We start from the raw sequence: 20,179 nt of genomic DNA on the forward strand, positions 1-20,179 counted from the left end.
AATTCAAATGGTTTGCCCCAAACTTACAAGCTATGTTCTTATTAACTGGTCATGGTTCAATTAATGCAAAGTTGCATGATTTAGGAATTACTGAAAGATCTAGTTGCCATTGTGGCAAAAGAGAATCATGGGAACATATTATGTACAACTGTGAGGAGTACAGCGATCTACGAATTGAATTAGTATCTCGGGTCAGTAATCTCAATCTTATGGCAGAAGGCTGTGAGACAATTCTAGTTGATAAACAGGAGAACTTCTTGGCTTTCCAAGCCTTTGTAACTGCAATATTTCTTAGGCGGAAGACTCTTCTGTATCTGGAAGCCTTGGATTTGTAATGCGGTATGGTGTATGCCGAATTACCTAGGGTTCTGTGAAATCGTGGAGGCTTGAGTCTGCTATATCCACTGCAACTCCAGCTCCTTGTACTGGCATTTCTGTTCTAGGTAGCTCCTTGTGCTGGAATTTCTGCTCTCGGCAGCTCCTGGCTTTCCAACAGACTGTGAACAGATGCAGCTCTTTCCAATGAAGTTTGGACTTTGTCTGAAATTTAATTATGTATAATTATTTTTTATGTAATTTGATTATTTTCAATTTGTTCATATCAATCTTTTTTGGTCATGGCAAGTTTTTTCCCTCCCTGTACTTGGGCAAACAGGAGAGGGAGTATATAACAGTACTGCTAAATTATGTGTAACTGACAGCAGGGTTGCCATTGGTTGACTGGGACCGCTTTAAGTAATAAATTAAAAAAAAATACACCACTGGCCTTAATAATGTACGGTACACCCCACCATCATAGAAATATTTAGTGAGGAACAGGTGGGAGACTAGCAAAACACATTTTTACACTTCACCATACCATTTCATCAACCAAAACAGTTGTTTGTTTTGAGAGGTTCTGTTGTTTCCCCAAGTGTTTTTTACTTTCAAATAATTTTTTTTCTTATTTATAATATTCAAGTATCATCTTAACTGTTTCCATAGTTTTAAGAAAATGAGTTGTAGATCAAGAGAAAATAAACTTTTATTGCTGAAATTCTGGCATATCAGAATTTCAGCAATAAAACTATTATTATTATTTCTCCCTGATTGGGGATTCCACCTCGTGACAGGTGTTGCTACCAAGTGCACAGGGTGGTTGCTATGTTTGGCATTACAGTTGGTCAAGGAACTCTGGCTATCCTACAGGTGTTCAGGATTGCAACTTTCTGGAGTTCCTTGTAGGTGTTTGCTTGGAGACCTATTGCTGCTAGGCTGTTACGTAGGGTCTTTGGCACCATACTGGGTGGTTGGCACAATGATCAGGATGGTCGTTACTTGTTGCATATGCCACATCTCTTTGATCCCCTGTCTTAGGTTCGTGTACTTCCTGATTTTTTTCCACGTGGGTTTTCTGCAGGCTGCCATTGTTGGGTGCCACAGGTCAATCAGATAGCCTGTTCCTTCTTATCCACAAGGGTTATGATCGGTCTGTTGTGTGGTATTGTCTTATCTGTTATTATGGCGCGGTCCTAGAACAGCTTGTGGGTTGGGGTCTCTAATATTGCCTGGGATTCGTACTCATAGTATAGTACACTTTCTTCGATCAACCGATATTTCCTTCCTAGCTTCTGATGTATTATCCTGGCTACCTGGTCGTGTCTATGAGTGTACTCCGTCTGGGTGATCACCTTGCATCCCATGGTGATGAGTTGGATTGTTTGTAAGACCAGGTGGCACATCGGACACTCCAGGCTCCTTGGCCATGTATTTTCTATAGTTTCTCGTGTTGATTAACTGGTCTTGGATGGTGAGCATGAATCCTTCAATCTCGGGGAAGAGGGTCTCGCTCGTGAACCATGCATTGGAAGCAATTTTATCTAGGTCATCTTGGTGGAGATCATTGTAGTATCTGCCATGAAGTTTCTTCTTTGCCCATTGTTATAATCTTCAGGTTATTATTGTTATTGCTCTTATATTATGTCTCCCTGATTGGGGGGGTTCCACCTCGTGACAGGTATTGCTATCAAGTACAGTGGTTGTTGTTATGTTTGGTGTTACCGTTTGTTATGGTTGTTGTTATGTTTGGTGTTACCGTTGATCGAGAAACTCTCTGACTATCCTACAGGTGTTCAGGATTGTGACTTTCTGGAGTTCCTTGTAAGTGTTTGCTGGGAGACCTACTGTATTATGTAGGGTCTTTGGCACCATACTGGTGGTTGACACAACAATTGGAATGGTCGTTACTTGTTGCATATGCCACATCTCTTTGATCTCCTGTCTTAGGTTCATCTACTTCCTGAATTTTTCTTCATTGGTTTTTCTGAAGGTTGCCAGTGTTGGATACTGCCATGTCCATCAGATAGGTAGCCTTTTTCTTCTTGTGCACAAGGGTTGTGTCCAGTCTGTTGTGCGGGATTGTCCTATCTGTTATTATGGCACAGTCCCAGTACAGCTTGTGGGTTCGGGTCTCTAGTACTGCCTGGGGTTCGTACTTTTTGTATGGTACACTTTCTTCGATCAACTGGTATTTCCTTTCTGGCTTCTGATGTATTATCCTGGCTAGCTGGTTGTGTCTATGAGTGTACTCAGTCTAGGTGATCACCTTGCATCTCGCAATGTGGTGGATCATTTCTGAGGCCAGGTGGCTCATCGACATGTGTCATGGGACACTCCGGCTCCTTAGCGATGTATTTTATATAGTTCCTGGTGTTGATTACCTGGTCTTGGATGATGAGCATGAATCCTTCAGTCTCGCAGAAGAGCGTCCTGCCGTGTGAGCAATGCATTTGAAGCAATTTTATCTGTGATCTTGATGGAGATCATTCTAGTGTCTGCCATGGAGTGTCTTCTCTGCCCATCTTTTTAGCTTCATTTGTACCTCCTGGTTGGGCGTGGACTCCTCGCTTAGGTTCAGTGGGGTATTTTCTATTTTCCTTATGGCCTGCTGGAGTACTGCTGTGTGTTTCTGGAAGTAATCCTTCAGGTTAGCAATCGTTGTCTTCTGTTGCTCACTGAGGTCTATCAGGCCCCTTCCTCCTTCTTTCCAGGCAATTATCAGTCTCTCCACGGCTGATTTCAGGTGGTATTGGCAGCTCTTGGTCATCATTGTCCTTGTCTTTCTCATGATATCCTCCAGCTCGGTGTTAAGTCCAATCTATGACCATGAGGGAGTATGTTAGCACTCTGACTGCATAGGTGTTTATGGCTTTAACTGTGTTCCCTCCATTCAGCTTTGCTTTCAGCAGGCTTCTGAGTCTCTGATGGTATTTTTTGGTCAGCCTTAATTTCCTTGTGCTGTAACTGCTCAGCCTGTATCATCCCCAAGTATTTGTAGGCCTCTCCCTCTGCCATGGCTTCGATCTCTTTACCAGTCTGCAGCTGGTAGTTTCGGTTGACTAATTTTCCCTGGTGCAATCTATGGGTCTTGCATTTGTCTAGAACAAATCCCATCCTATTATCATTGCTGAATTCTTCAGTGATCTGGAGTAGTTGCTGGAGCTGCTCCCTTTTATTATTATTATTAGCCATATAGTAGTGCAAGGAAGCATGAGGCTTATGCTGCACCAGCTAAAAATTTCTGAGTTACCGAGAGAGAGAAGTAAAAGGGAATCACCCAGAAAGAGAAGAATGGTGATGTCCAGCTCAGGACCCTGGGTGTGCAAGCCCATACTCATCAGATGTGAGCCCCCCTGGGGTTAAATTGAAGCAGTTACAGAAATTCAATGAAAAAGTTGACAAAAATGAAAAACATCTGCCAATAAACAAACAAAGAGAGCCACAAACTACTTCCCAGAAAAGGAGATAGCAAAATGAAAAATATTCTGATGAATAACAATCTTTAAAAAACAAGGCTCTACTTCTAGTCAGATTCCATATCTTTTAAGACCGTGGTTATACCAAATAAAGGTAAATCAAAAAAAAAAAAAAAAAAAAAAAGTTAGTCAATGAAGATTCATTAATAACAGACTTATGAGCTGCAGAGAAAAACTAGGCAAAGTACAATACATGTGACACCACAACCTTGATGAAACAGTTTTATTTAACAATATGACACCTAATAACACTAACAACAAAAGGAAAAACTTTTGTTGATAGTACAGTTTAACAAAACGAGGGCTACTGAGGCTAAATTGTATCTGTTCATACTTTATTTAGGAGAATATTATAGGTACTGAATTATTTATTTTTGAGTAGTTCAAGTAGACAAAGATTTCTCTATTTGCATATGTCCAAGGAAATAAGATAAAGTCAGTACAATGTTCATGTGCAATGGATATGACTTTTTCTCAATAGTAGGAAGAGATGTATGCAAGACAGGTATGTCCAATTCTCATCTTTTCTAATACCACTTCTCTTTTTTTTTTGTGGAAAACTAGAGGGTCACAGCTTTGGATCTTGCTTTATATGGCAAAGTGTGTTGCTGGCATTACTTTTACAGCTCTGTGACCAGTTATGATAACAGGTATTGTGAATGACAGATGTAATCAGTTTAAGGAACCTAAGACTGATGCAAGACTGCAGCATATAGTTGTTCAGAAGCAAGGTCAGCACATTCATTTCCAAGAATGACAGATGGCCCAGGATCCAGCAAAATGTTATTGACTGATTGAACTCATAACTGCATCACATTTCTTGCATCACATGCCACTACTACCACCACAGGAGAACAGCTGGAAGGGAATGCATTTTAGTGTAGGATGGGAAATTTTTCCTTATGGCAGAGACTGCACCAAGTCAGTATAAATTAGGGCAGGCAAGATGGAAAGATCAACAATTTGGTGAAATACAAATTTGATGGCATTTAGTTAAGCGGCAAAGAAACTGCATGTTACTGGTAATGAGGCTGCAACTGTAAAAGGGAAAAATGTTATGGGCCTAGCTTAAGAACAAATTTCCATTCCTGTTTGCACGAAGATGGGTGGCACCAACAAAACATGACATCTATTTAGCAGATCAACCAAACATCACCACTTGAAAGACATGGTTTACATTCCAGTAACCTAAAAAATTAATAAAGATAGATTAAAACAATTTAATAATTTAGAATGTGAATCACTATAACTTTTTTTTCAGAATGGCTTGTTGCATTTTTTCAATGATATACAAAGTCAAAGAAGAGAAGTCACCTTGATGTTCGATAACTGTTCAGCTCAGAGCATATAACTTAACTAAAAGGCAATAACCATTATGTTCCTGCCCACTACGGTTCCTGCCCACACTTGATCAGAGAATTATTTTCTCACTTACATACAGCTCACTGCATTATCAATCAGGGCTAAGGTAAAGAAAGCCCACACGAGAAGCATGCAAATGTTCAATGAAATTTACCGGCAAAAGTACTTTACCGTAATGGCATTTGTATTGTTGCTTGCTCGGTAAACAGATGGTGGGTATTATCAGTTTGGAGTAGAAGTTGAAACCCTACCGAAGTGTGTGGTTGGGGGGGGGGGGGGGACCTGACTTTTTTTTCTTTAGAATCACTAATTGAATCACTAACAGAGTCATATTGCAAGTTCTGGCGTCGTAAAAAATGTTCGTAACGTAGTTTCACCGGTAAACTTTTTGGAAGTTTGCCGTGCTTCTCGTGTGGGCTTCCTTTACCTTTGCCTTTTTTTTCTTAATAAAAAATTTATCCACTAGTCCACCAGGGATTTTAAGGAAAAAAAGGTCCGGTTACCCCCTCCACTTCGGGAGGGTTTCAATCTCCCATGGGATTCAATTTCTACTCCTGGCCGATAACACCCACTGCATGTTTACTGAGCGAGCAACAATACAAATGCAGTTACGGCAAAGTACTTTTACTGGTAAATTTCATTGAACTTTTGCGTCGTGTGGGCTTTCTTTACCTTCGCCTCAATCAGTTCCACACACTGTATACAGAAAAAAATTATAACACAGACGACTGTTCAAACAGTTTTTAGGTGGTAACATAGTTTGGGGCATAAGCGTGGTCAAACTTATCATTACTAACTATTGGAATTACACAAGTGTTTCTTTAAAATAAATTGGTAGAGATGAGGAAACAGCCCTGCTTCAGACTCTAGCATGATTAAATGGCATATTTAATGCTTTTCCCAATGATACTGCAATCAGTTTAGACAAGACCCCTAAGTTTCCCTTACTAAAGTTTAATAGCAAAGATGTGCGAGTTTAAGCTCACAAATTTGTTAATTACAAAGCACACTACAAAAGACATCCTAATCTTGAGAATTAAAGCAATCAGCAGTCAGAGAAGAATCAACATTTCATTGAACACTGTGTATACTTTGGTCCTGTGTGCTTCATCCTTCTGGTTGTCACAGACATTTTTTCAGGCATGACAAGCTGGGGCTTGCTATGTGGGAGTCTAAAATGCTGATAGAACTGATATTCAGGTGACACTTGAGTCACAGGTGGACAGAATTTTGGAAAAATCAGGTAATTCTGCAACAATTAAATCCTCTGTTTGCACTTTCATGATGGTGGGACTCTAAGTAACCCAAGTCCTGAAATACAGCACTTAATATATTGGAGGTCACTATCCCAGTGTGAACCAGTGTAAGCAGGGATCAAGGTGTGGTGGCCATACGACCCAGAAGAATACCTCCCTCTATCCCTTTGTGATACCAAGCAATACTAGGTGGTATATGGTTCTCATCAAATGGTGCAACCACTTTGCTTAGTGGTGAAAACCACGTTTAATCTCCAGAGCAAAGCTCCAGCAAACCCCCCCCCCCATCTCTTCCATCATGCAGGATTGATTCATGTCTTAAGGTTGAGTATTATGGCAAGGAGGCCTCCGTAGCCGAGTGGTCAGGAGCAGGAGTGCAGTAGCATGCGCTCTTTGAGTAGACCGGGGTTCAAGACCCTGACTGCTGAATACGGTCGATCTGCCAACTCGCACTGGACCAGCGTGGCAGATTATGGTCCATTTCCCTCAGCATGAATTGTTGAGGAGGCTTCCATCCTGCAGTGGGTTGATAATGGCTGCACTTTACCTTTTTTTTATTATGGCAAGAACCTTTTTTTTATTATGGCAAGATCCAACTGTCCTGACATTTCAGAGGTACAGCTCTAAAACGGTGTTCGCAGACTGGTCACTAGATAGTCCATCAGACTAAACATATTGATAACGCTCTAGGAGGCATCCAGATCAGCTAGCATATAATCTCACTACCTCTACTCTGCTGACATCGTCATCCTCTAGGAACCATACACCCACTTCAAACTCGTTAGAGGGTACCCCCTAAATTATAAAATAATTCAGACAGAAGAAACTACTCAATGGGTTGCAATCCTCATCAGAAACCATGACATAACTGCCACCAAAATCTCCCACCTGTGCATGGCCTGCGCCGAAGTCATTACTGCACTAGTAGCCTTCTATCATCTCGACGTAGCCTAGTGGTCAGGAGCGAGAGTGCATAGCACACGTTCCTTGAGTGCATCGGGGTTCAAGCCCATGACTACTAAATACGATAAATATTTGTATTGACGATTTATCGTAAACTCTACTGACTTGGTTGTTGTGCCGGAGTATAAACAGAAAATTTATTTATTTATCTCCCTGTACCGCAGACCTGATGAGGACATCACCACACCCATTAGATACCTGGACCACGTGACTAACATGTTATTAAAAGAAACAAATAATCATTGAAGCGGATGTAAACTGTGGAGCTCCAGCCTGGTTCAGCCACACCCCAAACAGGCAGGGCACCAGGAACAGACAACTTATGGAGGATTTTTATTGTAAATGCTTCCATTGCTGTCCTGAACAGACCAAACCAGCTCCCAACACATTTTGCAACCTTAGATGGTAAGCAACAATCGATGTCTCCCTTGCCAGAAGAAATATCGCAGGCAACGTCTCTGACTGGGTGATCTGGAACGCCTGGACCACTTCAGACCACAGGGTCCTGACCTTTCAGCTTAACAGAAATCTATATCGACAACCGACTACAGGACGAATGCCCCACCACTACGCTCTGCAAACTGCAATCTCTTCCAGGAGATTGCAGTTTGCAGAGCGTTTTGTTCTATACCTCCCTGCGGAGTTGTTGCAACTCGAGGCTCCACCACCATGCCGTGGTGGAGCCTCGAGTTGCAACAACTCCGCAGGGAGGTATAGAACAAAAGGGAAAACTTCCAAAAGATTAGGAGGTCATGGCCTGTGCAGGAGGCGGATGCACTTAAAAACCTAAACAGAGAGGCATGGAACTCCTATACCGCCCTCATATGAAAAAACAAAGAGAATCCTGGGAAAGACTGGTGACCAACATGGGGAATGCCGACCCCTGGGGTGTCGTGTACAAAGTCATCACGAATAAACTCACAGGGGAGAGATTGTAACAACCACACTGCAAGGAACTCCTACCCACTCATGGGAGGAATCAATAAACAATATCTTAGACATAGCCTTCTACCCTCGTGTGGACCTGCAAACAGAGGAACGACTTCAGACATGCACAAACAACAAAAATTCCCAAACAGAAGCTGAGAACCACAGTTCACCAGGGAGGAGCTCCTCCTGGCCGCTTCATGAATAACAACAAAGAGATGTCTGGATCCAGACCTCCTGGACCCAGAAATTAAGAAAGTCGCAGAAATAGAACCCAACCTACTCCTTAAACTCTTCGACCTGTGCCACACAGAGGGATCCTACCCACATGACTGGAAAATGGTGAATGTCGAGATAATAAGGAAAAGCCCAAACAAACTGCCAGAACAACCATCCTCTTATAAACCAATTGCTCTCCTCACCGTCCTCATTAAACTTATTGAACGACGACTCCTCTCAAGAATCCACCACCACTATCAACTGGCAAATCTACCCTCACCCAACCAGTACGAGTTCAAACAGGGTCAATCCAATGTTGATGCCTTCCAAAGCTTAATCACACAAGTGCAAGAAACTGAAAGAAAATACTTACTGGCCATCTCCACAGATTTTGCCGGGGAGTTCGACACTGTGGTGGCTGAGTGTCCTGGGTCGGCTCCAGGATGCGAGGGTGCTCAGAAACCTGTTCAAAGTGATCCAGAGCTACCTCACCAATAGAACAATAAAGGTCAACACCCTCTATAAAAGAAATAAAAAAGGAAATCTTCAGAAGCTACCCGCAGGGCTCAAGCCCTGGGTCCAATGATGTGGAACCTTGTGCTGGATGAATTCCTATACAAGGACCTGGGAGGGGGGTCCAGTCTCAGGCCTTCACAGATGACCTCATCCTGACAGAAGCAAACTCCAGATCCAACTAGAAACACTGTCAAACCGTGCCCTGCAAACCTCCAGGAATGGGCTGGGCTGTACCTACTCAAAATTTCACCAACAAAAACAAATTCCATACTCCTAAAGGGAAAACTGGATGTCTGCAGATCACCATTGATAAAGATTGGCAACACAATCATACGGCTTAACACAGAACTTAAATATTTGGGAGTCTTACTTCATACCCACATCATTTAAACCCCACTTCAACTACCCCAGAAAGAAGATATGGAGTTGCACTGCCCTGACAAACATTATTGTCTGGCGTGACTGGGGACTAAAACAGAGAACAATGATGCTGTACTTTAAGGCAGCATTCCTACCAACAGTGGCATATGCAGCGGGTGCATGGTACAAAAAGGCCAGCACCGCCACCAACTTACGAATCCTGGATTCTATGCACAGAACTATACTGCTGACTGTCACCTGTGCCTGCAGCACGGTGAGCACATGCCCTACAGATCATCGTGGGAACCCTTCCTCTGGATCTCTTGATCTCTCCTGATTACCTTTGTGATCTCTACAAGCTCACAAAGAATACAGCCTGCACCCATCAGGACTATAACACTAACCCCGCAAATAATCAAGCGGTGGAAAAAAGAAGGCTTCAGGCCCACCTGCTGCAGGTGTGGCAAGTGCACTGGGACACCTCCACTAAAGGTCAAATAACTAGGAAGTTTTTCCCCAAAGTAGATATTCCAGCCAAAGACAATAACCTGGTACTCACTAAGTTTGTTTGCAACATACAGTCGGTCCTCGTATAACACGTGTTTACATTACACAAATTCGATCATACACGATTTATAAATAGGGGAATGTTATCTTATATAACACGAACCGAATTCGCTTATACACGATTCGCCTTTATGTTTACAAGAAATGGCAGTCGAACGCGGAATCACCCCAACTGAACGCAACACGATAGCAATGAAGAAGATTCTGAAAATGTATTTATGTGTTTTATATAAGTGAAGGGGAAACACATTTCACCATAATAACGTAAAAACCAACACAATTCCAGCTATCGATATAATAGCAAATGCAATTAGATGGAGTTTACTACCAGTTTATAACAGATTCCACTAGCAGAAACGCAACTGGAAATTGTTTTTATTGTTTTATGGTAATAACCCCCAGAAATGTGCTTTAGTAAAATGTGAGGTGTTAATAGTGTATCTCGGCCTTTACGGTGTTGTTTATTCAGTTGCTACACGCGCGCAGCTTTGTTTATGTGTATCAAGCGTGCCGGCTCGTTTTGTAATTGTGCTTTATTCCCTAAAAGTGAGTAAAATACTTAAAAGGTGTGAAAAGGAAGCGTTCTGGCTAAGACACTGCAGATTCAGAGAAAAAAAAAAGCAATATCGATAAACAGAGGCGGACTGAGTCAAAAATTCTTAACCAGGAAAATATATAGTGGCCTCATACTACGGTTTATGGCCAAAATCACACCGGCCTCCGGCCCACCGTGGTTTCCCCCGTAAGGCTTCTGTCCACCTCTGTCGATAGAGAAAAATTATGAAATTGTGAAACGCTTTGAGGGAAATGAAAGGCCATGTGATATTGCACGTGCTATAGACCTAAATCAGGCAACACTGAGAATTACAAAGAATGCAGAGAAAATAAAAACAACTTTCATAGCAGGAACAACTCAAAGTGTAATTAAAATCCATTAGATTAAGACACAAGAATTGGAAGAGATGGAACGGCTGTCATCTGTTTGGATAGAAAATCAAACAAAAAGCAAGTTTGCTTATGATAGAAGCAAAAGCATTAGCAATATTTTATTACGACTATTTTATTTAATATAATAATTTTTTTACGAATAAAATACGTATTTTATTCATAAAAAATACTTTTTTAGTATTAAAAAATACTAAAAATACTTTATTATAATATTTTTATTACGTATTTTAAAACGATTAAAATTACCCGATTATTTATTGTTTGGTAATGTTTTGGTTCCAAATGTGTGTTCAATCTTGGGTGGTCGGCACCTAACCCCACTTTTCCCATAGGGCCTGTTGTTTGTATTGCACGATTTCGCATTGCACGAGGGTTTCTAGGAACGCAACTATCGTGCTATATGAGGACAGACTGTACCTGCTGACAGGACATTGCGCTCTCAATGCCAAATTAACCTCATTAGGCATAGCAACTGATCCAAACTGTAACTGCGGCAAAGGAGAAACCTGGTCACACCTCATGTTCGACTACCATCAATACCACGACCTCCGCTGCAAACTGGTGACAAGATTGCAACACCCTACCAAAGATCAGCAGCAATATATCCTTGGTGGCAAGGAGTCATACACCACCCTCACAGAATACGCACAGGAATTATTTTCCAGACATCGAACCATACTGACACAACAAATGAACTTACAATCCAACGGAACCGCAAATGGAGAAACTGACACGGAACCTGGCTAACCAAAGAAGACAACAAGAAAAGAGAACGAGAAAGATAAGGGAAGAAGACAAGATAAAAGTGACCCTGACTGCACTTTCGCAATGAACAAACCTACATCTTAATTGAAACACAGACATGGAACTACAGCTGCACGAATGATCAAATCCCTGGACTGGACCCTGTGACCCGAATGACATTGACCAAGACCACACAGCTTAGCTGCCAGACGCCTTGTTGGCGAGCTGAACCAAGTGCCCTGACTCAATTCACTTTTAAATCCCTTACTCCAGTGGGAGAAGACATCCTGTCCTCTCCCTGCCGACCCTCTTTCTTCTGGTGGGGCATGAGAATGCCCCACTGACTACCTGGGGACATCTTCCTATTGCCCAATTCTTCTACTTTTCCCCAACCTTAAATCTCTCCCTCACTATCTATACTCAAGCGTATGTCCTATATGTCGAAATTTAATCATTCCTAAATCGTGCCTTTCACCCAAAATCTCCACCTTATCCAATTACATCCCAGAGTAAATCTAAGTCTACTGGGTTCCTGGTCTGTCTCCACGGGGTGAAAGTGGGGCAACGTTGGGCCTCAGTAGGGATCCAGCAGCTAAACGGCTGGAAGAACAACGGTACATGACACTGCACAAACTCAAGGTCCATACACTTTTATATCTCTGCCTTTACCAGGAAATTGGTACATCCACAATGAAAGCAATGCAGAGAGATGGGAGAAACCCCTGGTGCTATTTGACATCAACATACTTTACACTTCTCCTCTGCTGGACAGTTCCAGGGAGGCTGAGTAGTGTGTATGTGGAGGGCACTGTTGAGGCCATTTTACGTCAAGGAACCGAGTATATTCTTGCCATGTGTATGCCACATCCAAAAATTTCATGACTTCATAAAACACCTTTTCTTTACCACTGAATACATCATGAATATTCAAACTAATAGAACAAACTTATCTGCAAAATGATCTAAACCTCACAAATGCTTCCTCATTCATTTGACAAATATACATGCCCTCAGTTCCAATCTCAATAATGTCCACTTCCACTTATGGACAGGCAACCCCCCACTTACCGTATTTCCCCGTGTATAAGATGCACCTTAATTTTCGGGCCCGAAATTTGAAAAAAAAAAAATGTATTACATAAAGTAATTGAACTCAAGTTTTATTCATCGTAAAATTCATACAACTCATCACTGTCAAAACTCTCATCCATTAGCTTGTCCTCATTTGTGTCTGATGACGAATCACTGTCTTCATATATTGCCTCGTCCTCAGTTCCATCTATGGCATTTGAAATGCCACACTTCTTAAATGACTTGACAACGATCTCAATCTTGATATTATCCCAGGATCTTTTCACCCAGGTACAAACTTCTCCTATAGTTGGTTTCTTCACTCTTCCTGCTGGTGTCAAATTGTCCCCAGAAGACTTCATCCATTGGTTCCATTCGTTTCTCATGGCAGCTTTGAAGAGTTTGTTAATGCTGATATCAAGTGGTTGGAGCTGGGATGTCAAGCCTCCAGGTATGGCGGCAAGTTTTGTTTTTTGCTCTGCAGCAATCTTCTTTGTATTTTTTATGTGTGTGCCCTGAACTGATCAAGCACCAATAGGGCAGGTTTGTGTAAGAGCCCACCTGGTCTCCTGCTCCAAACTTTCTCAAACCAGATCTTCATCCCATCCTGATCCATCCAACCCTTGTCATGAACGTGGACAATCACTCCTCGAGGAATGTCTTCTTTTGGCATTGTTTTGCGTTTGAAAATCAGCATGGGGGCAGCTTGGTTCCGTCGGCACAACAAGCTAGAACAACTGTATAATGGCTCTTTTCATGTCCACTTGCCTTCCCAGTTAGTTTTTACCCCCTTCTTATCAACAGTTCTGTTACTTTTCAATTTGGACATCAAATTGAAAAGGGACTTTGTCCGTATTTGCAATCTGTCCCAACTCAAACTGATGTGTCTTCCGACATTGAATTACAAAACGATGAAATTCAAGGACCTTCTGCTCATAGCTTTCAGGCAGGCATCTTTTTGGCAAGTCTAGTGCACGTACGCATGCTTAGTCCATTCCGTTTCATGAACGTGAAGCACCAATTGTGTCCTTTGAAATCAGTAACTTCTTTTTCATCAGCAGTTCTTCTTGCCTCATGCTGAACCATCTTTGTGGACACAGGAATTCCAATTGTCCTTTGCTCCTCAATCCATATCTCCAATTCTGTCTCTAAATCAGGCCATTTTGCTGACTTGCCTCTAATGGCCTTCTTCTGCCGTGGCGTTTTCAGTAGGGTTTTTTCTTCCCATAGCCAGTCTCTGATTGTTTTCTCAGTTAGAGGAATACCAAACTTACGTTCAGCAGCACGATTTCCATTCACTTTTGCAAACCTGGATCACTTTTAACTTAAATTCAGCGCTGTACGAAAATCTTTTCTGAGCCATTTCGGGCAGAACGTGGCAAACGCAACCTAATATACCAGTAACAAGTGCAAAACAATGAGCGTAAAGACAACAAGCGGGAAATGCAAGTAAAAAAAATCTATAACCACTGTATAAGATGCACTCAGTTTTTAGACCCCAAATTTTTCGAAAAAAGGTGCGTCTTATACATGGGGAAATACAGTACTTTTTCTGACAGAATCCTGATTATCAGTTGATTCAACCTCAGTTGTCCTAATTATTCACTATATGATTCCTTTTGCTTCAAATGTAGTACTGGTGCATTAGTCTGCTACAATATTCCCAGACTGAGATTTGGTTGGAATCTCCAACCAAAGGGAAGTTGATATCTTAAATAAATTTAAGGTTGAACTAGACAAACATTTGGAGTGACTGGATGGGTGAAATGGGAAGAGTTTTTTTTTTAATAATAAATAAATACTGTGATAGATGAGTGACCTGAAAAACTGAAGAACTGTATAAAAGCTAGGTGTCACCATTTTGAAGAAAATTCTTGAAATTTTGTTTGCTTAAAGTCTAAAAATAACAAGTTTTCTATTCTTTATTACACAAAAAATCTAGCAACAATATTCATAGTTTAATCACGTAGGCTAAAATGGGCTTTCAAATTTAAAACTCAATATAAATTTTGATGGTTAAAAAGTAATTTCCTTTCTCAAACTAAGTAAATAATGATATTTACTTTTTACTAAAGGAAAAATAGTAACTCCAGAACTCACCATCAGGAGGAGGAGTAGGTGGCCAGAATTGCCTTAAGCTTGGTACAGATGCTGGAGGAGCTCGAAATGGTGATGGTGGCGGCAACGTTGCTGCTGTTGGCAAGGAATTTGAAAACATGCTACCCAAGTAAGGAAAGCTTGCTCCTATAACAATAAGAATACAAGTACTGATTAAACAAACAACTTAGAATCATGGGCAAACAAAACTCTTTAATGACTAAATAAGAACACAAACTGAGCAATTTTTGTCGTGAGATATATGGTAAAAGCTGATTTTCTTGTAGTGGAAAAAAAACTGATGAATATAACAGCATGCCTATTGTACCTGAATAACCACAATGTTAGCCAAAAAGATACAGAATCTTGGAGATGGAAATGATTGCATTACCTTCTGTTTTCCATTCGTATATGATAATTCCAACAGGTGATTTTTGGTGTCCCACTCTTTCTACTCTCAAGTGAATGAAATATGACAACTTATTATCACACTGCTTGTGAGAGATCTAGGTCTTTTACTCATCTCATTCTGTTACATCTACTTATTACCGAATGTGTATGACTTTTATATCCAACATTTAAATAGTACTACCATAAGTCTACCTTTAATATAACCTCTGGAATTAACTGTTACTTCCCAGAGGTGCAGTGTCTCAACACATTAGAGAGCAGCACATGCACACACCAGTATACTTAAAAATGCACTTAAAAAAATTAAAGTATATAGTAATTTTTTAACACATATGAAACAATGCCTACATAAGTGTTACAGCAGGTTCTTTGGGGTGGGGGGGCAGTAGGTGAAAGGCACCCCTGCCCAGGCTAAAGTCAAGATCAGCCTTGATCACTTCATGAGAGGGCCATTACTCATGGAAATAGCCAATGGCGATTTCAGGGTGAGTCGTGATTTTATCCTTTGCAGAACCTGTGGCATGTATTCCAAGGTCGACCTAGTAGATAATCCTAGCTCACTTGGAGATTATTTTCTTTGTCACCATTGTAAGAAGTGCACTGATCTCAAGTTACAATCTGGTGCATTGCTAGAACAATTTGAGCCACTGAAAAAAAAAACAAATGCTTGCCCTCAAGAATAATGTAACTGGGAGCTCAGACTCAAGACTATCAACCTACCAAGTGATGAGCTTCCAATTTGGGCCCCAGAACAGAATAACCAAGTGAAAACTACTCTGGTTCAAAAGGACTTAGTTCTATTAGGAGACTCCATTGTCAGGGAAATAGGAAATACTTTTTATAATAAGGATAGGTGGACTAGAACCAGGGTATGTCTGCCAGGAGCAACTATAAATGATGTCACCAACAGACTCTCAGATTTTAAGGGAGCAAAAGAGATTATTATTATTTATGTGGGGACTAATGACATTAAGCATACACAATCTGACAATTTGTTAGACAAATATAGGACTATGCTGAAAAAATGCTGCGGGTTAGGTCACAATGTCTATGTTATGTGTCTGCAATTCTGCCTAAGGTCGATAGGAGAAATTATATGCTGAAATCCTTGTGGATTAACTCAAGACTTGAAGGTATCTGCAAGGCTTTTGGGGGGAAATTTCTATCAGCTTGGCCTGCACTTGTAGGTAGAAGGAATCTGTTTTGTAGAGACAGGATACATTTAAACAAAGGTGGTGCAAAGGTTTTTGCCAGTATTATTGACGATACCTTAAAGGTTCAGGAAAACTGCTAGTTGGGGGGACAAGGGTAATATAGATACGTGTTTATCTGATAGTATTTGTCAAATTAACTCTTGCACATACCTCAAGAGTATTTATTTGTTACCACAACAGAATATAGTAGCAAGATGTTCTGAGGGCAAAAGCATTTCAAATGAGCGGGTAGCAAATGCCAGGGAAGCGAGCTTAAGTAACTTTAAGGGGTGTGTCAGGGAAGTTAACTATACAACAACACTAAGTCTTAATTGTTTATATAGTAATGTCAGAAGTGTCATCAATAAAATGAGTGAATTCGAACTGCTGGTTAGGACAAGTAATGCTGACATAATAGGGCTTACAGAAAAATGGTGGCACCCGGAGATAAGGGATGATGAGTTTCAGTATGGTATGTATAATGTATTTAGGAAGGACAGGTAAGATAGAAGGGGCAGTGAGGTCACGCTTCTTATCAAAAGTGGCCTGAGTGCGACTAAAGCTTTCCCGCATTCAGACGTTTCGCATGCTAGTATAGAATCTGTATGGTGTGAAGTAGTTGGAAGCAAAGGCATAATGAGAGTTAGAGTAATCTACAGGCCAGGTGAATGAGAAGATTATGATGAGAGCCACTAAATGCAAATGGAATAGGCAAGTAAGTGTGAATGTCTTATTAAGGGCAATTTCAATTTGAGCAAATGGGAAAGAAACTCCACATGGGGGAAAATTTTTAAATCAACTAGATGATTGTTATTTGTATCAACTGTCAGGGAAAGTACTGAGGAAAAGAATACTCTAGACCTCATCATCACCCATGAACCCAATGACATAATAGGGCTGAGGAACCAGTAGCAAGAAGTGATCACGGAGTTCTACAGTGGATGATGAAGAGAGAGGTAGCAGTAGTTAAAGGCAAAGGAATGGGTTATAATTTCAGGAAAGGAAATTACGATGCCTTAAGGTGCTAACATGGCATCTATTAATTGGGTAGACATCTCACAGAGAGCGAATACAACTGAATTATGGTATATCTTTAAAACATTAATTACAGAAACCTTGAATGCTTATATACCATTAAAAAAAAAAAAAAAACTCCATGAGGAGATTCCAAGTTGGATGAATAATGAAGTTGCCAAATTACTCGAGCAGAAAAAGACAGCATGGAAAAGTTAAAGAGCAATAAATAGTACTGAAACCTATAACAGCTACAAATTGATCTGTAATAATGCCACTGAAAAGGTTAGGCTGGCGAAGGCAGATTATGAGAAATTGCTGGAAAAGAGAGCAAAGGAGGGGGATAAGGAATTCTTCACATATATAAATGCAAAGAGAAGGACAAACAGATTGGACTCTTATGTAATGGACGTGGGATAGTATTAGATACCCCAGCTGAAGTCGCAAATGAACTCAACAGTTACTTGGCATCTATATTTACATAAGAAAAACCCTTGACGTCAATGAGAAATTCTGGGAGTGAAGTTGAAAAAAATGTAAAGAATGATGTTAAAATTTCACATGTTTATTTAATGAAAAATAACTTTTTGAACCTACAGGCCAGTAAGGCTCCTGGGGTTGATAGCAATTACCCTATAATCTTAAAGGAGGTGGCAAGTGAGTGCATTGAACCATTGAGGCTAATTATGAGAGCATCACTGGACTCCAGAGTCCAGTGATGCTCTCATAATTCTAGAATCACTTAGATAGAAATGGAATTCTGAAGGATACTCGCATATAAATTATATGCTGAGTATCGACATTGTTTATTTGGATTTCAGCAAAGCATTTGACTCAGTCCCACATGAGCGGTTACTTTACAAGCTGGAAGAGGTTGAAATCACAGAGAAAATCCTTAGATGGATAGCAAGGTAGCTTTAGGGCAGGAGGAAGAGGGTTGTGATAAATGGTTATTCCTCAGATTGTGTTGATGTAAGAAGTGGGGTTCCCCAAGGATCAGTATTAGGACCATTTGTTGTTTTTGATTTTCATAAATGACATTGATGAAGGGATAGGGGTCGTGATGTCTAAATTTGCAGATGATGTAAAGATTGGTAGAGTAGTTAATGATTGCCACCAAGCAGAGCTTCTTCAGAATGACCTAGATAGACTTCAAAGATGGTCAGAAAACTGGCAGCTATGCTTTAATCCAGCAAAGTATAAAAGTATAAGGTATTGCACGTGAGGAACAGTAACCACAAAATAACTTATACACACTTGGCAGAGTTGAACTAAAGCCAGTAGTGGAGGAAAGGGGCTTGGGTATTACGATACAGTCAGATATGAAGTTCTCCGAGCATTGTAGACTGGTTGCAAGGAAGGCCCATGGTGTCCTATCAATGATTTATCGAACAATCGCTAGTAGAAATAAGGACATCATAATCCCATTATATAAGGCTATTGTTATACTACACTTGGAATACTGTGTTCAAGTATGGACACCTAAAGAAAGACATTGTTCTTCTTGAAAGGGTCCAAAGACAGGTAATCGCCTGGTGAAATAGGCAAAAGGGCATCCATATGAGGAAAGACTTTGAATATTGGGTTACAGAGCTTGGAAAACTAAGCACCGTAGAGGAGACTTGATTGAGGTGTTTAAGGCTCAGAGGCATATGCAAAATGAATAAGGACAAAATTTTCATGGTTATGATTCTAGAAATAGGGGCCATAATTTCAAGTTATGGGAGGGGGGGGAACTGTTTAGTTTGGATTGCAGGAAGTTTTATTTTAGCCAGCGAGTTATAAATTACTGGAATAAGTTACTTACGTGGGTGGTAGAGGCTGACAGTCTATGGAAATTCAAAGGTCAGCTAGATAATTACCTAAGGGAGGAAGGGAAATGCATAGATTGTCCATTTCCTTTTCTCTTATTAATTTTTATTATTATTTTTTTTAATTTTCTTCTTATTATTTTTAGTTTGTTTTTATTCTTATTATTTTATGTATTTTTTGTTATTTTATTTTATTATTTTATTATTTTTTTTTTTTTTGGCTGGTGCAGCATAAGCCATAAGCTTTCTTGCACAAAGTGGCCATTAATACTAAAGAAGTCCCAAATCCCAAAGAGGCCTTCATTCCAGGCAAGGAGAACTCCATCCTTGCTATCTTTTCCTCCCAAATATTAATTCTCATACCCAAGTCTCCAGAACTCTAGGACCAATCCTGAGGTGGGAACCTCATGAACATGCAAGAAATCAATAATGAAAAGAGATGTGAATATTAAATTTTTTTTTTTTTTTTTTTTAATCTCAAAATCAAGTAAAAGTAATAACATTGATGGACAGCTAAACACAAAGAAGTTTAATTATATATACACAGTGTTCCTGAATTACAGTAACAGAATTATAGAGATGGTTCTACATGACATAGATTTTATCTGAATGTCTTATAATGGGAGATTTTAACTTCCCAGATATTGACTGGAACTTGTGGGTTGGTCACTCACACACCAGTCAGACTTTTGTGGATTTATTGGATGATTGTTTTCTGCAGCAGCATGTTCGAGAGGCAACCAGAGCAAGTAACACTCTTGATCTGGTTATCAGCAGTGATCATTCGTGTATTAAGAATTTGCAGATAAAGGAACCACTAGGTGGCAGTGATCACAGTGTGCTGAAGTGGGATTTACTCAAAGAGGTAACTACCGTCAGGGGTAAAGGAAAGGGTTTTTGCTTCCGTAAAGGGGAGTACAGTGGTC

General features: G+C 40.4%; 1 protein-coding gene across 3 annotated transcripts in view; it reads right to left on the reverse strand.

Moving 5' to 3' along the window:
* Nucleotides 1-20,179, reverse strand: part of LOC150083015 (uncharacterized) — a 487,383-nt gene that overhangs the window by 365,011 nt on the left and 102,193 nt on the right. For all 3 annotated transcript variants that reach the window (XM_090377743.1, XM_090377741.1, XM_090377742.1), the window contains exon 3: nucleotides 14,828-14,971. In XM_090377743.1, the coding sequence (XP_090233869.1) occupies nucleotides 14,828-14,971 (144 nt within the window). The remainder of the gene's footprint in view (nucleotides 1-14,827; nucleotides 14,972-20,179) is intronic.

Source organism: Mastigoproctus giganteus, chromosome 7 (genome assembly GCF_048544385.1).
Source record: "Mastigoproctus giganteus isolate SK-2022 chromosome 7, ASM4854438v1, whole genome shotgun sequence".
Taxonomy (NCBI): domain Eukaryota; kingdom Metazoa; phylum Arthropoda; class Arachnida; order Uropygi; family Thelyphonidae; genus Mastigoproctus; species Mastigoproctus giganteus.